Below are 14,126 nucleotides of genomic sequence, written 5' to 3' on the forward strand. Positions count from 1 at the left end.
TCTATTGAAAATATATAACATACCATTTTTATCGAAAAAAAACATGTATATACCTTGTAAAATCATTGACCAAAATTCATGACATTTCACTATATAAATAAGTATTTCTAGTCACTTGCCACGGCTTTTTGAAAGATCCGGACCGTCTTCTTGACTCTATCCGGGCTTAAAATATACCTTAAACATGCCCCCTCGGACCGATCGAGAGACATTTCTAAAAAATATAAATCAAATACTGCTAGCAACAAATTTTGTTGCTAGCAATGTTTAATTGATATTTTTTAGATAACAAAATTTGTTGCTAACTATATTTAATTCATATTTTTTAGAAATGTCTCTTAAATGAGTCAAACAAATAAAGAAAAAGAAAACACAAAAAATACCATTTAATTCCGTCCAACGATATTTTTTTTATCTTAAATGACTATATCCTATCTGGTCCTTCTAATAAGTTTGTGCGTTTTCAAGAGAAAGTGTGTGAAATAGTAAAAAATAATTGAAACACCGTAAAAATGATTGATGATAGTAACCAAGTGAAACTTCGTTAACTGAGAAATGGTTGTAATAAACAACGTGACCTGTACGTAAGTACTGAATAAATAAATAAAATATACCAATAATAAATTAAATAAATAAAAAAATAAATAAAATAGGAAGTAAGCGAGAATTTTTTTAGTACAAATAAATAGGGCACAATTTTTTTAAATATATGCTGGTTCTCTTTATCGAGTAGTTACTATAGACTACATGGAAAAAAATGGTTGGTAAAAGTAACCACATGAAACTTGGTTAACTCGGACATGGTTGTGACAACCAACTGCTTCGTAAGTCTGACTACCCCGGCTTTGTTGTAGTAACTAACCCAATAATGTTGCTCGACTTTTATGGCAGGCGCGGATTTTATAAATTAATTGGTAGCATCAACAACGAGTATTGGTATATATATATATATATATATATATATATATATATATATATATATATATATATATATATATATATACATATATATACATACACACACATATATATATATATATATATATATATATATATATCTTTTCCCAAAATTTTAACTTAATTAAAGTCTTTTCACAAAAAGTTCTACTAATTTTTAATCCAAAAACTGATTTTTTCACGTACCAAATTTTATTAATTGTCTTTTTTTAAAATCGGGTCACTATGAAATTTTAATTTTGAATTAATGAAAAAATTGGCCTTAAGAATTTTAGTTTTAGTTAAAAAGGAGTGCGCAAGAGACCTTTGCAAGTAAGCCCAATTTTAAACTATCTATTTGCAATGATTTGAGTAATATACTATATATATGGCTCAAAAATTACAAATCTTTCTTTTTTTTGTACTGAATATGAGTACAAAATTTAAGAAAATTACTACGATATAAAAAGTTGGAAAATTCACCAGAACCCCACCTTAAGTCAGTAGTCACAACCGTTTCTAAGTTAATCAAGTTTTACTTAGTTACCTTTACCATTTATTTTTCGTGTACCAAAAGAAAAAATATCAAGATTAAGAACTAGTCGTTCCAATTAATGATTTGTTTGGTTACGAGGGTATAGATGAAAATTGTCACTTAATTAATAGCGACGATCCAGAGGCTGCCTTTTAATGTAGAGAAAGTTAATCAAAATCGTCATGATTTGCTGCATGACAAAAGCAATATTATCGTATAAGATTCGTCGTAAGAAACATCATGCTTGCTAGTGTAGCTATAGTTGTGTAGAAGATTTATAACCGCAGGTCATACAGCCAAAGGAAACATCGCAACAAGAGTTGGTATAACTTTCACTTGCGTTTGTGGGGAGCCAGAGCTGATCTTTTCTAGGAAGAATACATACGTTTGCCATTATATATACACCTTCGCAAGGCTCTTCCATACATAGGAAACCACACACACACACACACACGCGCGGAGAGAAATGTATCACTAAAAATTACTATATTTTCTCCTAATCGGAAGACAAACTCAACCTATGCAGAAAATATAGTATGTTTGTGTGAATATTTACTATATATTCATAAAAAATTGCTATACCAGTATAGTAAAAATTGCACTCCGCTCTGACTCGCTGTGTTCCGTCGGTAAAAAGTTATCGACAGAGCTCAAAAATTCGTCGTAATTTAACCCGACGACAGAAATTCGCCTATTCACTTACTGCCGCTAAGGGGTGTCTCGGAAACTTCACTCGCAAGTGACGAAAAACTGTTCGGTTAGTGTAGAAGGAACTTTCAGATCGGAACATTATATATAAGTATAAATGCGATTAGTCTAGCGATGCGTAGTTAGGTTGCGACATGTGAAATGTGTGATAATTAGCTTGCGATATATGTAAATTAGGTTATCATATAAGAAATTCTATGCGATGCGACTTTCGTTCTTAAACTGCGAGATTGAATGTAACAAATAAATAATGAAAGTTCTCCCCTCCAACACGCTACAAACATAAATGAGAGAAGAAAAATTAACAAACGACAAAATGAAAGGGACAAAAATACATTTTTAAAAAGATTTAGTATCCATAAAATTTGATATGCGGTATAGTAAAAATTGCTATATAGCATAGTAAAATCTGGTGATCTGAAATTTTACTATACCGTATACTAAAATTTAATATAAGTCGAGTTTGTCTCCTCGTTACTATACAGTATAGTAATTTTTGATGAAAATTGTAGGAATATTTAGTGATACATTTATCTCCGTGCACACACACATATATAAAGCGAGCTTACGAGAGTGACCGAGTGAACGGCACGCGACGGCGAGCCAACTAGATTTCTGTGAATACCTATACTTGTCTATGCATTGTGCATACGCGCCCATCTCACAATACCTCCATGATATGCTTAATTTCTTCATTCTCAATGCAAAATTTTGTATTTCACAAAAAAATGGTTGGTTATGGTAGCCAAATTTGTTGGAAAAATATGTACTAACTATATGAGTCAGTTTGACAAAGTGGATCTTTTTACGAAAAAATGATGACTATAACCAAGTTTATGATAACATTTTTAGTTGTCATTGGGTAAAGACAATTCAAATTTTCTGTTTCTCTACTAAAGTAATTCGTTTTTTTCACATTCATTCGTCGAACTCGCTTCCTTTAGATCCAAAAACAAAGACTGTCATTGCGCTAGGATTGCAGTTAGTTATTAAATTTTTTTTTAGATATATAGGCTGTAACTTCCGTTGACCAAAAAATTTCAGAAACCATTATTAAAACGTCCATTTGTCCAATTTCGAGAGCAACTTTGATAAATTCATTGGTTCTAATAATAATAAATCTTTATCACTGTTACCAAGTTTTACACGTTTCTCGAATAATCAATACTCGTTGATGCCACCAATTAATTTATAAAATTTGTGCCTTCGATGAGAGTCATCCAAATTAACTAAGTTTCACTTTGTTATCTTTACAAACAATTTTTTTTTCGCGCGCGCGCGTATATATATATATATATATATATATATATATATATATATATATATATATATATATATATATATATATATATATATGGGTAGTTCTCTGTGAAATCGAAGATGAAAATTTTTATTTTTGCCCAAACTGTGTATATATATATATATATATATATATATATATATATATATATATATTATATATATATATATATATATATATATATATATATATTATATATATATATATATATATATATATATATATATATATATATATATATATATATATATGTTCTACGTGTCGTATCTTATTCTCAAAAAAAATTTCAGCGCGACTCCTTCACTTGGCTTCGAGTTATAGTTGGTCAAAGTTAGGATTTCAAGCAATTTTTGCCTATTTTCAATGATTTGTAGCTCGTAAGGGATGCATTTTTAACTAAAACTACCCAGATACTTTTTTTGCGAAATTTTCTGAATTTTTTATTGAAAATACTTTTAAAACTCTCTCTCTATATATATATATATGTGTGTGTGTGTGTGTGTGTTGAGGCTACCTTATTTGCATTTTAAACCTTAAAATTTGAAAATCTGAATGTTTGATCCGTACTCCGACCACCCACATTTTGTAAAAAAGTAAGCTTTTATAGTAAAAAAAGTAGTTGTAAAGTTTCAGAATGAATCTGACCTAATATTAAAAGTTATGTTGTAAACAAACCTGATATAATGGCTGAAAGTGGTTTTATACGCAAATTTGACACATATAACTCAGTAAATTGTAAGTCTATCGATACAAACAAAGTTACACAGCTAAGTTTGAGTAGTAAAAGAGCATTAAGCAACAGGTAGTTCACAACTTCAAGAGCTGGGCTTAGCCCGTAGCAACATATCATGATATAATATCAGTACATAACATAATCAGTACAAAATTCAATATTTTTGTCTCCAATTGTTTCTTTTTAATATAAAATAATAATTTTTTGTGCTGCAAGATAATATTTAAAGTTTAAAAAGTTATGATGACTCGAAAGTTTAAATATCGATATTAGATTATTGCATATCCATAATTTACCAATTGATATTCTTATTTTTTGCAACATACGTTTGCCCCCTGCCATATTACGAATTATGCCATCTTTATGACTATTTTTATAGTGATTGGATAAAACAATCAAAATTATAGGCATAGGTATAAAAGTTAAATATTCATTTTCATCACTTTTTAATTAAAATTATCACATATCATGATATGTTACGAGCCAAACCCAGCTTCCGCAGTGGTAAACTATTAATTGTGTATTGCTTTCCTAATTGTACTTAGAGCTAGGTAGCTGCGTAACTTCGTTGGTATCGATAGACATAAAATGTACTAGGTTATAAGTGTCAAATTTGCATATAAGACCACTTATTAGCCATTATATCATGTTTGTTTACTACATAACTTCTAGTAGAAGGTCAGACCCATTCTGAAACTGTACAGCTACTTTTTTACTATAAGAAGGTATCTTTTTACTGTATTGAGGTTCACGGAGTCCAGATCGAACATTCAGATCTTCACATTTTAAGGTTTCAAATGCAAATAAGGTAGCCTTAATATATATATATATATATATATATATATATATATATATAGGGTTTTAAAAATCTTTTTATCGAGAATTTCAGAAAATTCCATAAAAAAAGTATCTGGGTAGTTTTAGTTAAAACTGCATCCCTTATGTGCTACAAATCATTGAAAATAGGCAAAAAATACAAAAATTGCTTGAAATCCCAACTTTGACCAACTATAACTCGAAGCCAAGTGAAGAAATCGCGCTGAAATTTTTTTTGGGTATAAGGTACAACATGTAAAACACACACACACACGCATATATATATATATATATATATGTACAGTTTGTTGTTACAAAAGAATATATATGTATGGATCGATGGAGCGTATATAATACGCGTTGCATATTTTGATAATCTTTTCTGAATTTATGTAGGTAGGTATGTATATTAAGATATCAAAAAGTTAACTTTTTGAGCTTAGTAATTCATGCACCAGAATAGTCTATCTAAAGACAAGTAAAAGTTGCATATAACGTGGCGCTATGTATTTATTAGAGTACAAATATATTAACTAGCATGATTTGAATGATGTGGTAAATATTGTGGAAGCGGATTCAATAAAATAACACTTGCTGAGTTATTCACGATGCGAGTTTTATAAGTAATTACAGTGAGAGATTTTTTTCTTCTGATGAAATTAACTGCTTTGATACCTGCTTTCAAGTGGCTGCATAGTCATACCGTATAGTTCAAGGGAAGCTGCGTGTATAATTAGCTTGATTCGCTGCAGTACTGAACAAAGTTGTGACAAATGAATTTTAAAAAGGGCGCTCTAGGGGTCATCAATACTAATCATTGTATATAATGTTAAAACTTAGCAAGTAGAATTCACGCGTCCACTGCGATCGAAGAAGGGACAAATCAGGTGCAAGTTATTCGAAAAATATTAACCTTAACTGCAGCCTGATGATGGACCAATATGGCTATGTGGAAGTAGGACGACTATGTCGTCCACCTTTTGCTCGAGTGCGAAAGAGAGGACACCGCGTAAACTGTACACAAGAAAGGTCCTGTACACTACACAAAAATTACTCTATTCACATAAAAGTTGTACGCAAATATTTACTGCCAAAAATTTCCCTATACACACATTGTCGATTATTTTACTACTCCGGTAAAATCTACACATCGTATTATCTATTTTTGCAACAATGCGTAACAATTGGTTACACTATTGTATAAAGTTTACCGATGTATTGAAGTATTTGAAAATGTGCATAGGGAAATTGTATGCGGTAAATTTTTTTTTTTTTTCATAAAGTTTATGTGATGTCAAGAGAGTTTGGCACACTAACTCTTATCCACATTGTAATTCAGAACTACCTGCGACCGCGAAAAGACTGCAGAAATGTCGCATTCACTCGACCTTTAGCCCAAGAAAATTTTTAAATGATATTTTCCCTGTTGCGCAGAGTACGTAGTGTAAGGTATTAATATGGATAATCTTATCCAAAACTTCTTAGGTGTTAAAAGAAAAACCTTAAAATTTGTGCGTGAAGCGCCCTTTCATATGTGATCTGCAGGTAGGTCAAATCTGAATTTTTGCAGAAAAAGCGCCAAATAAAGATAAGTTTAGCGTAAGCATAGAAGTAAGCTGAAAAATAAAAACCCGACAAAAATTTAACTAACGCGTACTTTGCGGCCACACAACTGCGCTGATCGCATCATTGTCATTGGAAAATATTTCAGAACTAGAAATTTAAAAAGGCTGCTAGGACGCTGCTACGTGACGTAATGAGAAACTTCACATTTTCAACGCGAGCGAAGAGTACATTCTCCGGCTGTAGACCATAAGTGCCGCTGGAGTATGTACAAGCGATGATCCCTACTCCTAGCTATGAATGTGGCCTAAGATTGCTCATCCTTTCGCTTTCTGCTGGAAGAGACAGCCGCGTGCTTCTCTCTCGGCTTTACAAAGCGAAAGAGAAAGGTTAAGATACGAATGAGATATTAAGGGAGAAGGAGAGAAGGACAAAGAGAGGTCACATTAGAGCGGAATGAGAGGGAGAGTGAGAGTGAGAGCCAGGGAGCGTGCAAGATCGCGATGGTGAGACCGGATGGTGATGTTCTCCTTCATCCTACCTCCTATATTCCTAGCGACTACCAGTTCAGACTCTTCTTCGGTACTGTAGTTTCATAGCGTCGTGCAGTCGCATCATCGACCGCTTAGCGAAACGGTTTCGGACGCGCGCTACACACACGCTTTTGCCTAGCTTTTTTATCCATCTTATTATAGTGCTTCTATAGCACGTTTCTCGTGTATTCATCTAAATGACAACAAACCGCATTCTACTAGATTTCGACTCCTCCGAATTTTCCGACTAGACGCTTTTTTTTAATTTTCACACGACGTTTACGAAGGTTGATTGCAACAGTGAACGTATTTGAAAGCAGCTTAGTTGACATGACGACGTCTAGGATCATCTTTATTCTCGTACTAGGTATGACCCAGCAATGATAATATTCTTACTTGTATTTATTCTACTCAGCATTCTGGATTGAATTATATGAATAATCACTCAAAATAATTACTACTATTATGATATTGGAGCTGCGGATTACATATCTTCCAAGTTTCTTGTTTTACAACATTATCTTAACCTGTTTTACAACAGCGAAAAGATGTATATTTTTATATGTTTCATTTGAAAGTACGCGCACTGGAACTCCACTCTCGAGGTCGCGCGCACACTACTAAAGCCAAGGCAGTCAATAGCACCAGAAGGCAATGATAAAACATTAAATAACGAATCTAGATTAATATTATGTAAAGCTGATCGTCTATTAATATTCAAAATTCAGTTTTATTGTTTGCTTTATTTTGACACTCTCACTTATGCTATTGTTGCAAAGTTTGAATATTTTCATTTAAAATCTATTGACAAGTCAATTCAAATTTGAAAATCGAACAAATTCCGTAAAATAAACCACAAGAATTAAACATTCTTAAAAACATAAGCTTCAAAGGAACCACATGCTACATAAAATTAGCATTAAAAACTAATATTTCCCAACTACTTTACAATTATTCTATGCGTTTATAAGATCTGTTCGCGTAAAATAAAAAGAATACCGTGTAATTAAAGATTTAGAAAGAATTTTTATAGTTTGAACATATGAAAGTAGAGAGCTAGCTATGCTCAGGCGATAGATACACGAGAAAGTGGCACTCACTTATCCCACGTAATAATTTCGTAAGATGTGATAAATGATTATTATTTGAATAACCATAACAAAATAATAACGATTGAAATTTTCATTGCAATCATAACTTAACGACATATTTGAAAATAATGAACAAATTATTAAAAAAAATCTAATCTAGGTAGTAACTGATTAAAATTAAATTCTATCTAAATTCATGTATAGATTCTAATTAGACCAAGAAACATTTGTGGTTAAATACTGATTCCAACGAAAATGAACATTGCTTGTGTCTAGGTTTACTCGGTATATGCATCTACTTACCATACACTGCCGGGTTATCTTGTGACCTTTGACCGATATATCCCTGCTTTCACCTAATAAGAAAAAATCGATATTTTGTAGCCTAATTACTTGTTGTGCCTTAATCACTGGTATACTGTCAATACTATCACATTAACTCACCCGGAATAATTTTCATTAAATATTTCATTGCTCCTTATATAAAAATATATAACATTCTTTATGAAAAATTTTAGGTGTGTTTTACACTCTTCATCGGGTACAGAACCAAAAATATTAGTTTTGTAAATCTAGGCACTTATCAACGACGCTCGAGCGTTTATCATAAGAATCTAAAATTTTAGTAAACAATTTTTCATTTTCATTACATGCTTTATAAATTCTGTTTATTATTTATTATTCCATCATTTAAAATCCGAGTAATAATATAAAACATTGTATACAACATCGTGGTATTAATTTACACAGTACAGCAGTCAGTTAGATATAATCTAGTACTTTAACTTAAGTTAACCTTTATAATATTTTAAAACTTAAAATTTTTCCTTTCGATATAGATTATTCTGTAATTTTCTCCTTTCAAATCTTTATTTTTCAAAATTTTTATCATCACCCAAACTAAACGCCGTACATCGCAAAACAATTAATTTTTTTAATTCACTAAAAATTGCAGCCAATCAAATATCATTTGGAAATATGATATTTGATTGTCGTTTTTAAATATAATACACTATTTCAACGAAAATATTATTTCGCAATGGGAAGATTCGATGGCTGAGTGGAATAAGGCTCTGTTTTACCAGCGGCCTCTAGAATGCTTTATCTCTCCTGCCAGTATAAGAACACTCTATTTGGCTGCAAAATCAAGAATGTTCTGGGTAAGGGTAAGAATTTTGAAAATGAAAAATTAGAAAGGGTAAGGATAAGAAATTCAAAATTTATGAACTGAGATTTTGAGATGAAAACTTTTATAAAAAAAATTTTTGAAATATTGCGAAAGGGGATATTGTTGTGGTTAAAATATTTCTTAAAAGATATTTTTAGTAGCTTCAAAATTTAGTTTTTCAAAATTATACTTTTTTAATTCTCAAGGAATTTTACCTTTCGTTATAAATTAATTCGTAATTTTTTCCTTTCAAATCATTATTTTTTCCAGAATGCTCTATCTCAAAGTGAGTTTATTTTTAAGACTTTTTACATCTTTTGTGTTTCATTTTGTATTCCAGGTGCGATTCTAAATTGTACAAAAGGGGTTAGGGTGACAATTTTAAAGATTCAAAATTAGGAAGGGTAAGAATTAGAAAATATTAGTATTAGATTAGTAAGATTACAAATTTAAAATTCAGTTTTTCAAAATTATACCGTTCTAATATTTTGGTACTTGAAATTTTACCTTTTGTTATAAATCAATTCGTAATTTTCACCTTTCTAATCTTTATTTTTTTAAATTTTCACTCTTATCCATAAACTAAATTTCTTATTTATATAATTAAATAAAGTTTGTTTTCTGCTATTTTGTTATGGTAGATTTCTGCACTTTTTCAAAGCACACAAGACTACCTGTGCAACATATGTGCAGAAAAATAATTGCATTTGGGATATATAAGACGTAGAAAAATCGACACCGAACAAACTGTACACATAAAAACCCTACGAAAACATATTTTAATAACACGTGCAGAAAAAAGACCATTTTTGGCGCTTATATAGTGGACCGAAAATAGGGTTTTCCGAGCGTCGGACAAAATGTAGAGCAAGAGTCCCTGGTCATAATACATGTATAAATTAATCCATTTCCGCTCCCTATAAAGTAGAACGAGCCTACAATAATTTGAATATCGGTAATCAAGAGAAGCGAAAATGGTCGTTTTCGCCCCTAGGGGGTACCGGTATACCTATAGATATCACTGTAACACATTCATTTTACGCATTTCTCTAACGCATTCTAGAAATTACAAACATTGTAGGTTCACCGTCTTTTAAGAAGTTATCATTTAAAAACTTGTTTTCTATGTCACACGGATACGGGAGTAAAAAGGCTTTAATCAAATTGAAATTTTAGGAAAAGCTAGATCTTGCGCTTGCCTCGGCTAGGTTTTTTTCCAGCTCATGAAACTGATTAGATCAAAAGATATTAAAATTTGAATTTTTCGTCTCTCACCCTGTATACCTTATAAAACTGAAAATTACCATAACCAACCATTTTTTTCCGTGTACATATACTCCAAATCCATAAATGTTAATGAAATAGCAAGCGAAACAACAGCCATTGCAGAAAGTTGATTACTGTAGCTACAAATATACTCATACTTAATATGAAATGAACTTATGTATTTTATACAAGATTTACAATGGTTATCTTTTAAAATACAACTATTTTAAAAATATTTCTTTATTTCATTATAATTCCTTTCAAAATTTGTATTCTTTTGAATAATAATTAACATGTTTTGCATGCGCTAAATAAGTTCAATTTTAAATACTTTGTACCTAAATCAATTTAAGTTGTCACTTCTGCCGGGATTCCCGAGACGCACACTGCTTTTTTTTCTCATAATTTTTTTTAAACGTTTGACAATTTAGCTTGGGAAATATTATATATTTTTTTAAATCACCTTTTTTATGCTAATAATTGAACAAAACCGTCAATTTGGAAAATTTTGCGGGAAAAAATAAGCAATTCAATGCTCTTTCAGAAACACTATTGCTGAATTCGTTGTAAAAATCACACCATTAAAAAAAGCAAATGTTGTTTTTTAATTGTAAAATGGCCCTAAAATGGCCAGAATCATGAAAAAAAATCCTGAATCCTGAAGCAAAAAACGTATATGCATGTCAAATTTTATTATGATCGGTCGCGTAGTTACAGAATTACGACTGCGCGCTCGCGGACACACAGCCATCCGCACGGACATTTTCTAAAAACGTAAGATTTGAACTCCAAACACCTCCAAATACGTTTCTATGAAGTTATAGCGAAACTGAAAATTTTACTATTACAAAACTTTTGCTAGGAGGAAGCAATAACATTTTAATATCTTATACTATTGAACACTAATTAAATTTTATTATCAAAATATCAGTCATTGTTTTGTACTTGTATTATTAATTATTATTATAAGTATTAGCATTACAGTGTGTAAGTGTGTGCGCGTATGTTTGTTTATGTGTGTGTGTGTATAGGTTGCATGTTTTTTTTGCAAGCAACTGTACTTTACCTAATGAATAAATACTCGATATTTCAAACTTTCTCCACTCCTATAAAAGTATTCTTTATAAAGTATAAAAATCAATTCTTAACTCAATTTATCAACGCTTCAGATACTTTAATTTAATTCGTTTTACCTTTTAAATGCTCATTAGACATTTTTCGATATAAGAAAGTACATACCTTACATTTTACTAACAGACCGAGGAAAATGATTTGATAAAAGTTATTATAAGTTGCCAATTTATTAGAAAATGACGGAATATACTTGCATTCTAAAGATTTTTACTAAATTAGTAGTGATATTTTTATAAATTATATGGTAGTTGAAGTTTTTAATTCATCACTCGACACCAACTACACTGCATACACAAAATTAAGGGCCGCGGTTGAGCTCTACAGAACTTATATACTTTGAATCTTCCTCTTAAAAAAATGATGACCTTTGTTGTGAAGCATTTAATACGTGATTCTGATTGGTTGCTGGTTGGTTGCCTAGGCAACGAGATCAGAATCGCGCTTTAAATTCATAACCCTCAAAACAGTCATAACTCATAACCCTGGTAGAAATGTTTGAGGTGTTTAAAATGAAATGTGGAAACCTTGATAACATATAAAATATATGTAATATAAATAGCAAGAAATTTTAGTAAAAATTAATCATTACCAAGAGTGTGTAGTATTACAACATGTATATTGAAAAGTGGCACCCTAACCCCATTTGAAGTAGTAATAAAATGTGTGAATATTATTTTGTTTTTTGAAATGTCAGTGAGAAGTTCAATTAAAAGAATAATGAGTCTGAAGATATACTGTGTCTCTGTGCCCAAAGTCGCCCTCGGTGTGGTTTGAGAGGTGAATTTACAGAAAAGTTCAGTATCCGAGTCAGTAAGTTTAAGTCTATCATTATACAATGCTCCTTGAATTGTAAAAAGGCTACTAGACATGTTACCTAGAAATATGTAACCTAGATGATTCTGATTTAACTGTTTTCGTTCATATTTTCACATCCAGACTCATGCGAATTTTTTAATTGTGCTGGTCAAATTTTACTTATAGCCAATTATGCAGAAACTACTATCTCTAGCACATTGTATTTCTGGTTTCTAGCATAGTTTTACATGGAGAAAGTGATAAATGTTTTGGCTTTTTTGTCAAGGTATTAGGTAATTAGAATTTTGACTTTTAATAGTTGTGAGAGACCGATACCGGTTTTTCCATTTTTGCATTTATTCTCATTCAAAAACTAACAGGTCTAGAGGGCTCATATTTTGCATATAGATTTCTTTTGTGATTGTGAAGATGTTTAATGTTGAATCGACCTTAACTGAAAAACTTCTGATTTCGACTCCGACACTGATGTGAATGCAAACTCATGATATACGACTAAATAATTATCATGGATGTTGTAGTCGAACACAAAAGTATTTCAGTTAACGTTGATTCAACTTTAAATATCTTTCCACAATCACAAAAGAAACTGTTAGTTTTAGAATGAGAAAAAATGCAAAAATGGAGAAACAGGTATCGGTCTCAAAATCTCTCACTACTGTTAAAAGTCAAAATTCTAATTAAGGTCTTGACAAAAAAGCTAAAATACTTATCACTTTCTTCATGTAAAAATACACTGGAAACCAGAAATACAATGTGCTAGAGATGTTAGTTTCTGTGTAACTATCTACAAGCAAAATTTGATACGCTAAATTAAAAAATTCATATGGACCTCGATGTGAAAATATTAATGAAAACAGTTAAATCATAATCATGTAGGTTACATGTTTTCTAGGTAGCATAGTAAGTATCTGTGTAAAATTTCAGCTGTATAGCTTTTTTGTAATGCAAATAAATGGCATTTTAATGATAGACAAATCCACTGACTCTTATACTGAACTTTTCTTCAAATTCACTATTTAAACCAATGATGACGGCATTGAGCATTATTAATATATTTATTAAAAAATAGTTTTGAGGGATTTAGTAACATGTTACATGCTTATAAAATATTAGCAGACGTTAGTATGCCGCCCGACACTTATGGTAGATTTTCTATCAGTGTTATTAGACAGAGATAGAATCAAGAGCGCGCGAAGCGCGCCTTCATTCCTAGTTTGCTAAATAACCTATTTACATTTTACGAATTCTGTATATTTTCTATTCGATCTGTTGCTAATGCTTACGAATGAGTAGGAAATGCAGCGCGGGACAGTGTCTAGTATGGGATACTCAGTTCCTAGCTTCTGACGCGAGATTACAGCCCTTATGACAAGTAGGTTAGCAGTTTTGGACATTTTGAAAGTCATACTAAGTGGTCAAGAGATAATTTGCGCTTCTTGGCGGATCAATATTAGGCAAGTGTAATTACTTTTACTTTCATAGAAGTTTTATTTAAAGTTTGAATTTTTGAAACATTAGCCCTATATC

The 14,126-nt window shown here is 31.1% G+C and overlaps 2 protein-coding genes across 2 annotated transcripts in view; one reads left to right on the forward strand and one right to left on the reverse strand.

Annotated features, from left to right (window-relative positions):
* The window catches only part of LOC116416075 (basement membrane-specific heparan sulfate proteoglycan core protein), a 283,482-nt gene that overhangs the window by 32,021 nt on the left and 237,335 nt on the right, over positions 1 to 14,126 (reverse strand). The gene's annotated exons all lie outside the window — the stretch shown is intronic.
* Positions 7,102 to 14,126, forward strand: part of LOC100116035 (GATA zinc finger domain-containing protein 14) — a 57,851-nt gene continuing 50,826 nt past the window's right edge. The window contains exon 1 of the mRNA XM_031922428.1: positions 7,102 to 7,491. Coding sequence (XP_031778288.1) covers positions 7,455 to 7,491 — 37 coding nt within the window. The 5' untranslated portion in view covers positions 7,102 to 7,454. The remainder of the gene's footprint in view (positions 7,492 to 14,126) is intronic.

The sequence above is a fragment of the Nasonia vitripennis genome (assembly GCF_009193385.2).
Source record: "Nasonia vitripennis strain AsymCx chromosome 1 unlocalized genomic scaffold, Nvit_psr_1.1 chr1_random0016, whole genome shotgun sequence".
In the NCBI taxonomy this organism is placed as follows: Eukaryota; Metazoa; Arthropoda; class Insecta; order Hymenoptera; family Pteromalidae; genus Nasonia; species Nasonia vitripennis.